Source organism: Oenanthe melanoleuca, chromosome 3 (genome assembly GCF_029582105.1).
Source record: "Oenanthe melanoleuca isolate GR-GAL-2019-014 chromosome 3, OMel1.0, whole genome shotgun sequence".
NCBI classification, from domain to species: Eukaryota; Metazoa; Chordata; class Aves; order Passeriformes; family Muscicapidae; genus Oenanthe; species Oenanthe melanoleuca.
The window spans coordinates 87,794,878-87,807,268 of NC_079336.1; the positions used below are offsets into that span (position 1 = coordinate 87,794,878).

General features: G+C 44.6%; 1 protein-coding gene across 3 annotated transcripts in view; it reads right to left on the reverse strand.

Moving 5' to 3' along the window:
• Positions 1 to 10,254, reverse strand: part of LPGAT1 (lysophosphatidylglycerol acyltransferase 1) — a 58,515-nt gene extending 48,261 nt beyond the window's left edge. Inside the window, exons 1-3 of one of the 3 annotated variants that reach the window (XM_056486463.1) lie at positions 10,174 to 10,254; positions 9,734 to 9,887; positions 8,638 to 8,905 (exon numbers count right to left, since the gene is read on the reverse strand). In XM_056486463.1, the coding sequence (XP_056342438.1) occupies positions 8,638 to 8,875 (238 nt within the window). In that variant the 5' untranslated portion in view covers positions 8,876 to 8,905; positions 9,734 to 9,887; positions 10,174 to 10,254. Of the gene's footprint in view, positions 1 to 8,637; positions 8,906 to 9,733; positions 9,888 to 9,982; positions 10,013 to 10,049; positions 10,134 to 10,173 lie in introns of those variants that run through there. The other 2 variants (XM_056486462.1, XM_056486464.1) reach the window with 2 other exon arrangements.
• Between the last annotated feature and the right edge of the window lie 2,137 nt (positions 10,255 to 12,391).

Here is a 12,391-nt window from a genome sequence, read left to right on the forward strand (position 1 = left end):
TTAATACTGATGGGGTTTTCTCTCCCCCAGTTCTGGCAAGCAAACACAGACACTATGAACTTTTCACAGAAACTCTACGTGCTTGTAACTACAGGATACTAGAAAACTAACTAAACAAAATTTTAAGAGAAGTCAGGCAAAGTCTTCCCTTTTGCCACCAAAAAACCCCCAGATCCACAAGCACTCCTGTCACTGCCCTAAAGAGTCAACTTTCCTGAACCCATGTCCTCCCAAACAGCAGCAGCTCTGTCTCTTGGTCTTAGGACACCATTTCTATTTTTAGTTCCATGAGAAGCAGTAATAAAGCTATTAATCTTTCCCCTTTTACTTAAATTACAAAACTGAGGTGAGTCTCTAAGCTATGAGCTATGAAACTCCTTAAAAATGGCTAATTCCTTCCCCTTTAGAACAGTAACATTTAAACAAAAAGTTTTATGGTTATGTTGTATGAATCAAAGGAAGTAACACCATTGGTGTTATCTGGTAAAGCATTTGTGAAAAGGTATAATGGAAGTATTTAAGAAAAAAATTAAATATAACCTCCAGGTACTGCTGTCTTATTAAATCTCATAGACTTGCAATGTTCCACCTTTTAATGGAGAGACTAAAAATTCCCTTCTCTCCTTTACACAGAGTCAAGGAGATTGAATCTTCTCTATTCTGCCCAGAAAATGGAGTCACTGAGTTGTCCAATTTGGTTCTACTTTGAGTTCAGCTGTGAGTGAAATAGTTCTGGTTTGATTTCAGCCTGGACTAATGAGGCTGATGACCTTCTTAGAGAGAGGTCTTAATTCTTGAATAGCTTTAGAACAACTGTGACAAAACTACTAAACTGTGAAGGTGAACCTCTGATATTTTTTTAGTATTATTCGCCATTCTGTTCTTTATATATTTTATAACAGAAGGTATAGTTGTTCATTGGGATGAAACTTTCCCTAAGCTCTCCACCATGATACTCATCTATTTCCTAAACTGCTACTTTACTTTAATGTTTATTACTTTATATTGTTCAACACCAAACAACTTCTGCATTGTGTTGGCTATTCATGCAGCTTAAGTACCTTTGAAGCTTTCTACAATTGTCTCTGTAGCTGACAAATTGAAATTACAGTACATAGTACATACAAAACTTTAGAGAAACCTCATTCATTCAACAGAACCACTGGTCTCCTTATTCCTTTATGAACTGTTTTCAGTTTATCCTAGTTCTTTCTTCTCACCCTAAGCTTAGTTTTCTTCTCAAAAAGAATTTGGCAGAAGACACTTTTCCAGTCTAAACGATATGAACCAGTTAAGAAAATGGTAAGAAAAGATGAAGAAGTCTACTCAGTAACATTCACATACTAAAGCCCTATCCTGCATAGGACTGCTCTCTTGAATTGAGGCCATAAGCAGTAGTCAAAAAATACACCAAAGCTGGTGCTGCCACCAAAAGATGAATTTCCTTCCTCTTTGTCTTTGCTGTTTGTCCCTACCTTCTCTCACCACACCCACAAATGGAACTGGGTTAGGGACTTCTACATCACCCAGCAAAAAAAGGGGTGGATGGGTAGTTTTAGCGTGGGCCAGAGCTGGCTGTGACCCAGATCCCCACACATCATTAAATATCTGACCAATAAAACTGAAACAGTGGTAGGATGAGTCTGAAAGGCTGGGACTGGCTCTCTTCTGTGGCACTCCCTGCTTGAAATGCTTTGTGGGGGGAAAGAACAGCCTCATACACAGAATCCCTTATTGGTGTCATGGAACATTTTTGGGAATGCAAACATATTAACCCTATTTATTTCAGTGAGTGCACACACAAGCAGCTGGACCATTATCTGAGCTGTGCTGGCTGCAAGAGCAGTGCAATTCTGTGCCTGTGCAATCATGCATTTGACATGTCATCTTAAGCATCAGAGTTTACATCCCACTCCAACATGAGCAGATTACATATCTTGGAGCTGTACTTTGGCTCAGTTCACATCGGATAGTTATACCACTAAGATTATATTCCATAAAGGATTTACTAACTACCCTGTCTAATTAAGGTTGCACAACTCTTCCATTTTTCAGCATCTTAAAACCTTGCCAAGCTAACCTTTGGCAAGATTTTTCTGTCCCTCTCACACACGACAGAAAAAGGTAAAGTGATACATTCTGTTAATTTGTTTGAGCCTCATTCTAAAAAAGTAATTTACCCAGAACAAAACTTCAGAGAAAATAAATTTTCTTCTCCACATGAAATATTCATTTTTTTTCTCCAGGTTTCTTGAAAAGCTCTAAAACTTCCATGCTTTAGAACAGTTACATTAAATGAGATTTAGAAATTGCATCTTTGACAAAAAGGCATAATCTCTGACACATTCCAATACACATGATGACACTCAAGTAGAAAAAAATTTCACCACAAAGAATCTGTGGAAAAAGTATTTAACTCTCTGAGATTTTGCTTGTCTAAATCAGTGTTGGACAAAAGCTTTCCTGTAATTATTTCACAAGGTTCCTAAAATCATGGAAAAGAACAGGAAAAGGTAAAGAGAACAGAGACACATCTCTCAGGTATTCTTAGCTTTCAGTAATAAAGAGAGCAGTAAGAAGACTAATATGAACAGATATGCTAAAAACAAAGGTCCAGATGAACTAAGGGGGAGATAAAAACACATGCTAAAAATAGCAAACTCAGCCATAAGGAGGAATGGAATCCAGAATTCCTAAAACTTCATTTTTCTTTGACTCTGAGCATACAAGATAATTTAGAAGCATTCCACAGCCATTGCTGGACTTAAAATTATAGAATTACACCCTTCTGTATATGCATTCATCAATAATTTCACCTTTACTATGCTTTGGTAGGCTTGCAATAGTTCTTGTATTATCCAGAGCAGGTGAAACACGGAACACAGACTAACCTGCTCTAAAAAAGGAAAAAAAAAAAAAAAATAAACCAAAACAAAAAAAAAAAAAAAAAAAAAAAAGGAAAATAAACAAAACAATCAAAAATTTAAAAGGACTTAAATAGCAACAAACAAGAAAAACAATAGTGTATGTTTTTTCTCTAAGCTTTGTGTCAGGAGGCAGCAGCATTCTGAAAAAAAAGCAACTCAGAGAATATTTCATTATCTAATCTTTTGGAATGACCCTTTACAGTGAAATGATACAATAAAAAATGAATTATAAGCTTTACTGCTTTTGACACATTAGATTACATTTGCTGGCATTAGATGAACTATACAAAGAAGTATGGCAATTCTAACCCATGCCTCCAAAAGGAGATATGGGGATTTCCTGATGTGATTTCTCATGCCATTAGAAAAGGACAAGGGTCTTTGGACAGCACTCTGTAAAGACACATCACATGTACACTGAAGTTGACACCAAGTTCACTGCACACCTTCCCTCTCTTACGCAAAGCTGCGCTGGCCCTTTGCTCTGAGGCCATGTTGGAAACAGCTCCAGTGTCCCCAGCTCACTCAACTCTCTGACCTTCTCTTATCAAGACAGCTCAAAAGATAAACACAAACTTCCTCTTACAAGCAGCAAAATGAATGCAAAGAGTCCTGTTTGATCTCAGCATAACCTACACACCAGGCAAAGCTTCACTTAAGTCAGAGATTGCCTAGAAACTCAACGTACGCCCACAGCACAAACCAGAAGTTTATCCGCGGTACCCAAATCTACTGAGTCACATCAGGTATTTTTTTGCACATTCTAAGAAAACATGAACAAGAACAATTTTCCTTCTTCATTTTCATACACTGCCTGACCTCAAAAACAGAAGTTGTTTCCCCATGCTTCTCCCTGCCCAGTCCTTAGAGTAATGACCAGACCCAAAAAGCAAAATACTGCCAGTGAAAAACCATACTGTAGGAACTGAGGAGAATAGAACCAATGGCAGGGTTAGAGGCATAGATAGGCCTCCTGAAATAACACTGCCTGCCTTATATGGGACAAAGAATTTACTTTATCTCATCTGCTATCCTTCAGCTTCTGCTGCACTTCCTGCCCGAGGAGAGGGGCCAACCTGTCACCAGAAGTTGCACAGACAGCAAATGTTGTCTGCACCAAGGAAGTGTTGTCACAGCAACTCCACCTGTATCTTTTACAGCTCTGGAAGACAAAAATATTTGCATTCTTAGAAGACTAGAGGAATTAAGGCTGTTGACTGACAAAATGGAAAAACGATTTTGCATTAGAAGGAAAAAAAAAAAAAGGTATGACTGCTGAAAAAGTTATAGAGCAGTCACATCCTAATCACATGTATAAATCAGCCAATAAAAGCTAAATCACTTGGGAGGAGAGGAGATGGGGACAATTAAAAAATCAAAATCTTGATCTCAGCTTTTCTTTCCTTGGCTGAACAGAGAAGGAAAGAGAAATTCTCCTCACTTGACAAAACCTGACAATTCTTATAGACACTCTTTAAAATTAGTCACCATCCTGGCTGACACACAACAGTAACACCATAGGACTGGTGCACTTTTAATTAAGCACTGCATCATTATACCAACAAGCATAGTCAAGGCACTAAGAGCTTTTAGTGTATGGTAACAGGTGTATTACACTTTTCCACCTGCTCACAGCCCACTGACCTACCCAAAACTCTGTGTATGTCACTGAGAGGCTGAAACACAAGGTTTTGTCAAGGTGTCCTCCTTGCTGCTGCAGTATGAAATACTCCAGGCACAGCTTTGCAGAAACCCCCTCCCCAGGTGCAGACAAGCCTGCAGAGCCCAGGGCCTCTCTGCCCTGGTGCTGAGAGCAGAGCTGATGATTGCTGCAGCCAGAGGCACGGGCTGGGCACAAGCACCACGTCCTACAGTGGGACAGAGCTGCCTGGAGTACAGCATCAGCACCCTGAGTGTCAGCACTGCACTGCCAGCTGATTGCTCTGCTGGCCTAGAGACTCCTCACTGCAATACTGCAACAGCCCCATCACAGGCTCCCACTGACTCCTACACTCAGACAGCAGGAGAGGCAACAAAACAGTTTGTTTATGTGCAATTAAGTGAGCAAGCTTCTCTCCAGCAGTCCTATTTTTGGTGATTTGATTAGGTACACAGATATTACACTTAGTCTGCAATACTTGACTAAAGAAGATGCAACCTGTAAAATGACTGCTTTAAAACCAGTTTTGTAAGTGAGCAAAAGGTCATCAGAAATTCACCACCACAGATAAGCTCCATCTCCCTCCCATCTACTGCACTATTTAGTGCTGTCTGGTGTACTCATATGTTAAATGACAAATTATAGCACAGGGGAAAAGGTACTTGCCAACAAAGGATCAAGCACTCTTGAGTTTGCTTTTTTTAGAATGCATCTTCCAACAAACGGAGGAAAATATTTTGAAGTATTATTCAAAGGTGCCTTTCAAATCACACTAATATTCAGATTCCAAGTGCCTTGGCTGAACAGCTCCTACAAGAGCAATGCATTTATAAAAAAACAGTCCTTACAAAAAGAAAATTTAAAAGAGTTATAAGAAAGCCTTTCTAAAATCATATAAAAATAAAATAACATTACTAGACTGTCTGTACACTCTTCATAAAAAGATACTCAGTTTTCATTTTTGTAAGAAACCCTACGGAGCTCAAGGGAACAACAGAGATATTTATCATGCTCTGCCCTTTAAAAATCAAAGTAGACCAATTATGCACAAGTTCTCTCTCATACTTGCATCTTAAGAAGAAAAAGATTAGGGAGAGGAGAGTGACCTTTACAATTTCTCTGCCTAGTCCTTTCTTTACTTTGCTTGTCCAGTCATATGCTATCTCTTTACATAATATCAAGTGCATCTACAAACAGAAACACCTACATTTATCAAAAAGCACAGATTAGAGCTACTGATACAGACACAGAACAGGTAATTTCTGTACAAAATCCTCTATGATCCTAACAAAAACCCCCAAGTTTCGACAGAAGAGAGGAAGAAAAGGGCAGACATAGTTGTGGAGTTCTTCCTCAGCTCTTCCAGCTATATTCAATAAAATATACCAACAATTATGCAACAGCAGCAAAGCCCAGAAGGATAAGCTAGCACTCACCATATTCTCTTCACTTGCTGTCGAGCTTTCTCCTACACATTACACACAAATTACGGGAGCAAAAAAAATCCGCCCTGAATCTATTCTGCAGGCTGAGTTTAAGTCACTAATTACAAATGATTTATGTCACTTCTTACCCAAGAAATGACCCAAGCTTGGAAAGGGAAAAAATAAATAAACTAAAGAAATAAAATGTACTTGCAACACAACTGAAGCAGACCACTCCCTCTAATTAAAAGGTAAGTAAACTTATTTATCTGGTTACTCTCTTAGAGACGAAGAAACCAGCAACAAAACCCTTCACGTGCTACTCTGCTACTCAAAAGAAAACACTTTAATCTTTTTAATGAACCCATGCATACCTACTATCTTGTATTTACTTTTGCAATGATAGAACATACTGAAGCCTACCTTTGACTTAGTTTTTTGGAATTTAAAACAGAAGAATTCCGGAGAAACGTCTCTTTCAGACACACCACTGAAAGTCCTGGACACCAACTCTATTAAAACAGTATTTCAGCTCTGAGTTAGTTATGTCATACTGTATAAAAAACAGGGGACCTAGTGGCAGCTTTTTTATGAATCTATTAATATGAAAAAAGACACACAGATTACCCTCTCTGCTTATGCTGAAGCCAGATTGAGACACTTCCCAGGTTTGTTCTGCAAGTGGTAGTGAGGTTAAAGAAAGGACAAAGAAATAAGCTGTTCTTGCTAATTAATATAATTTCAGTATAAAATAATTTAACACTTTCATGTCAAATAGAATGCATTTAAACTAAACTCTAATACAGGCATTTGCTCAAAATCCTCCCCAAAAGCCATGCTTCACAGGGAAAAGCAAAAAGAAGGGCCTCCTTACCCGTACACCATCCCATAAAACACTTCTGAATAGCAGTTGTAAATACTTCAAACAAATACACTATGACATTTCAAGACTGTAAAAGAAATTATTTCAGTTTGTCAAGATACATCAGCAACACCAACAAAGAGATGCTTCAGGAAGACTCTAGGATATGCAGATCATGCTAAGACCACCTTCCAAGCAATAGGCAAAAGAAACCACACAGTTCTGCAGTCAGCAGTAAAACTACCCTGAGGAAACAGATTTCAAAAATCGTCATGGGACAATGAATTTTAACCAGCATATTCAGTACACACAATGAATCCTCGGGGTCATGAACTGTATGACTTTAACACCACCATTATGTCCATAAACTTTCCCATTTCCAATTAATAATACACAAGACACCTTGAAAGTCAATCCCTCCTTCTGGAAGGCCTTTGTACTTTATGACATAAAGCAGACTTTTACAAGTGTACCTGCCACTGCAAACACTATGTGGACTTCTTTTAATGAGCAAACATATAAAAAGGTTTTTAAACAGCGTATCTGGATAAGCTTGAGCTGTACCAGGCAAGGCAGTTTTGAAGCAGTGCAACGTTGCAACAGTTCTAGCCCGACAGATCAGAGTCTAGCTTGCTGCTGCTGCTGCCACCATCTCCTCAGGAAGAACGGGAAGCTCACCTAGAATATCCACAGAAACCTTGTGCATCTTGGAAAGGCACACGACAGGGTACCAAAAGCCACACTGGCACAGAGGCGTCAGCTCTCGTTGCCTAACAAGACTCCGTCTGGGTCAACACTGACTTTCTGACTAATCAGGAGTCTGACCAGACTCCAGAGCTGTGTGCTGCCATTCCTTGTTTTTCTTGTTTACACAAGACCTGCAGATGCAGCCTGGGCAGAAGAGAAGGAAAGAACTTTAGGAGGGCTGCTCATACTTTGCACTCAGATTCATTTCTTCCCTTTCTAAAGCACGTACAAAGAACGGATGGCTGCTTTTTTGCACAAAGTGCAGTAGCCAGGATGAAAGTCAGTGCATTCGAGGACAAGACCAGAGCCTTCCTTAATATTTCAGTTCAGTCCATCACCTTGATGAGCCTATGAATACTAAACGAGCAAAAACAAGTTCAGAAATAACCACAAAGCAAGCATGCAGAGGGAAAAACCCCACAGATACTGTAATTAGCTCTGCTAACAGTAAATGAAGAGTCATACGGTTGAGAAATATTCCGTATCACTACTTGAATGAAAGAGGTTCCCTCTGTTTTCCTCCACTCTGAGACGGCAGAAAAGACAGTCGCTGTTGCAAGGAATAGAAGACCTACTCTTCTGACAAGAGCTTTGTGTCAAGCCTCTTTGCCTTGTCTCCTGATATTTCTAAGGGAATATGATTTAAAGATGCACATGCTTAATACAATAAAAGTTTAGCTCTACCAGCTACATGCACAGTATAAATCAACTCTCTTTAGAAGAAATGTATGTTTTTCATGAAACACTATAATAACATGATCAAGATACTAAGAAGTATTATTTCCCATTTTACTAGGACAAAATATTGAATGCAAAACACTTAAAACATTTAAAGTTTCTAGCTATTATTTAAAAAATGTTTCAGTACACAGCATCTCAACCCAAAAACACATCTGTGTAAGACACCTGAAAGAACATCCTGCATATTTACTACATTCAAATATTCCCCTATACATCCCCTTATGAAAACAGTTTTTTTACATATTAGTATGTTTTAAATTAATAAGACTTTCTTACCTGTGTATCCTGCCCACCAGCCCCAGGAAGCCACCATAGCTAAAAGCCATTTAAACAACACTCCTTCGATATACCAGAAGCTTTTACTGTCCAATATTCGGAGAGGCTGCAGCACAATTAAATACAAGACGTAGGACGGAATAGCAACCAGGTTATTGGCGACCATAAAAGCGAACCTGAGGAGTGCTTTCAGGCAGGTATAGCCCACCCTCCGGGCCTGCTCTAGAGTCACGGCCATGCTCTTCGCAGCGGAGGGCTCGGGACCGTCCTGCGGGCAGAGGAGAACAAGGTGGCACAGGGGACAGCCGAAACAAGGTGGCACAGGTAGCGATCCCCGAGCGGGGACAGCCGAAACAGGGTGGCACAGGTAGCGATCCCCGAGCGGGGACAGCCAAAACAGGGTGGCACAGGTAGCGATCCCCGAGCGGGGACAGCCAAAACAGGGTGGCACAGGTAGTGCTCCCCGAGCGGGGACAGCCGAAACAAGGTGGCACAGGTAGTGCTCCCCGAAGGGGACAGCCAAAACAGGGTGGCACAGGTAGTGCTCCCCGAGCGGGGACAGCCGAAACAAGGTGGCACAGGTAGTGCTCCCGGAGAGGGGACAGCTAAAACAGGGTGGCACAGGCAGTGCTCCCGGAGAGGGGACAGCCAAAACAGGGTGGCACAGGTAGTGCTCCCCGAGAGGGGACAGCCAAAACAGGGTGGCACAGGCAGTGCTCCCGGAGAGGGGACAGCTAAAACAAAGTGGCACAGGCAGAGATCCCCGAGAGGGTGAGGCGCCAGCACAGCCCCAGCCGCGGCCCCAGCCCGCTCCGCCTCGGCCGTGAGTCACCGGGCAGGCAGCGACCCCCGCCCCGGCGGCATGAGGGCTCCGGCGGCGCCGCTCCGCGCCCGGGCTCCCGGGGCCGCCTGCCCGCACTCCCGGCGGGGCACACACGCGTGCTCCCGGCCGCTCTCCATCTCCCCCTCCCCGGAAAGGCGGTGGGCGCTCCGGCGGCTGCCGGCGGCCTCTCGCCCGCCCCGGCGCGGCTGACAGCAGCCCGGGCCCGCGGGGCGGGCAGGCAGCGGGCGGCGGCGGCCCGGCCGCGGGACTCACCTCCGGCGGGGCGGCGGAGCGGCGGCGGAAGCGGCGGGGCTGGGGGAGCTGGGCCCGGCGGCGGCGGTCTCGGCTGGCGGCGGAGGCTGGCGGCGGCTCATGGACCCGGAGGTGGCTGGCCCGGCCGCGGCAGCGCTGCTCGCCCTGCGGCTCCCTGCGGAGGGAGAGAGAGAGAGGGGGGCGGGCGGCGTGAGCGCGGGGGAGGCGGGAGCGGCGGGCCGGGCGGGCAGGCGCAGACCGCGGGTTCACCTCGGTTCTCCCGCGCCCGCGGCCGGGCCTGGCACGCTTCGCTTTCCCTTCCCCTCCCTTCTCTTACCCTTCCCCTCCCTGCCGGCTCGGCGCTCCGCGGGCGGGACCGCGCCGAGCCCCGGCCCCGCAAGAGCAGGCGGTGCCGCGGGCGGGGGGAGGACCCTGCACCTGCCGGGGGCGGGGGTTCGTACCTCGGCACCGCCGCCGCCTCCGAGCCCCCGACGCGGGTTCATGCCGGGCACCGGGGCCGCGCTCCCCGCCCCCGCCGCGTCCGCCGTGACCGCCCGGCAGCGGGGCTGGCGCTGCAGCGAGCGCCGCCCCCCCGGGCAGCGCGCAGCTCCCGCACCTCCCGCGCTCTCACACACACAGACAGACAGACAGACACGCAGGCAGACACGCAGAGACACCGGGATGGATGCCGGAGCGCAGCCCTCCCCGCCTCAGCGCACCCCGGGCCGGCCCGCGGCCATCCGCGCCCCGCTGCCCTCAGGGCTTCTGAGCCCGTCCCGAGCCGGGCGGGCCGACACTGGCCTCAAGTCGTGTCAAGGGAGGTGTAAAATGGATATTGGGAAAGGGCTCTTCACCCAGAGGGTGGTTGGCCACCGGAACAGGCTCCTCAGGGAAGATGGTCACAGCACCAGGCTGGTGAAACTCAGGAGCGTTTGGACAATGCTGTCAGGCACAGGGTGTGACTCTGGGGTGTCCTGTGCAGGGCCGGGAGCTGGACTCGATGGCTCCTGTGCATCCCGCAGGACTGTGGGTGTGTGACCAGGGAGCTGCATGGCTCAGCCCCACGACTCCCCCTCGCCCTTGTTTTTTTTTAAAGTTAGGCAATCGGGGAAGGGAGAAGAGGGTGCTGCCGCAGGTTCCCTCAGCACTGCCACAAAGACCCTTTGGGCCCAGACAGCAGCAGTGCATTTTGTCTTGTTCTTGTAGTCTTAAGTTCATTGTGTGTGCTTTTTATAGATCACCTTCTCCAATTTTCCTCCTTCTCTATCATCCCACCACAGCAGCCACAAACATCATCTACCTCCAAACCAGCTCTGTGATGGTCACCAACCTGCAGAGACCCCTGACCCCAGCACAGAAGCAGCTCAGCCCAGAGACTTCACAGCCGCACCCAGAGAACCTGCACATTTACTAAACCACTCCAGGGTGAGGATTCTTTGCCTTCCATGTAACTGCATTGTCCCTTGTGGCAATGCAGGACTGTTGCCTCTTGTCTGTTCGCTGTGCCTGTCAGACACAGGTGTGCTCCTGTCTTCTCTGGAACCGCTGAAGTGGCGATGGAGGAGCACTGCCAGACCTCCTTCAGCCCTCTCTGGCCTCACCAGGCTGTTCTCTCTGCTTACTCGACCTCTTAGAACACTTACACTGAGCAGAATGGCTTTGCAAGTGATTTTAACTGCACTTGTGTTCTTAAGGAAGAGCAGTAGGCGAAACCACCTTAACAAGAAGACATGCTAGAAAGTCTTTTGTGCTGAAAAGAGAAAAATAAATGTTCAGATTGTAATATGTGGACTGAAATACATATCGCTTTCACATACTAACCATGCCATGTGTAAAGCTAGACTACTGTTTCCTAGACAATGAGACTTCAGAGATGACTGTACCATCAACAAAATTAAATCCCAACCTCTATTCCAGGAAGCAAACAAAGTTGTTATTGCAGATAAATTTAATTTGAGAACTTAAAAATGCAAACAACCAAATAATACCATCATGTTCTATTTGAGCAAAACAAAACAACACTAAACTTCTGACCTTTTTGACAAAAAGGACACATCTTGCATAAGTGTTCCCAAGTCTGGGTGGTTTTTTGCCTGTGCTATTTTCATTCCTAGGTTAAACATGACAGTTGTGCTCAGTAATCATTATGCTGTTAGCTTGAGCCATTCTGAAGTGCTACCAGCATTAGTAGAACTTGAGTTTTATGTTGGTTTGGGTTTTTTTTTCCCATATATTTCATACAAACAACTCGGGGTATACACTTGAAGTTATTCTCAGCAAAATTTTGCTCCAAAATCCTCAGGTAGAAGGACAATTTTTAGGCTGTAATTAAGGATACATATTATTTTTTTACATCCAACAGCAAAATGAAGCTTAATTTATGTATCTTTCCAAGATTAAAAATATTAATTCTAATGAATTTTTAGAAAATTTTATGTATATTAATCTTATTCACAATGCAGAGTTTGGAACACTGTTCTGAAATCTGATGCATCCAGTGAGGGACTGCAGAAATGATGTTAGACCAGTAATGAATTAGGCAATTTATCCTGCAGAAAGGAATTGCACATGGGGAAGCAGCTGCACAAAGCATTCATTCTTTGTCAGTGACTGCCTTAGAGTTTAGGAAGCTGTGGTTTAGCATTCTGCTGAATGAGCTTGTAGCAAAGACCCACCCCT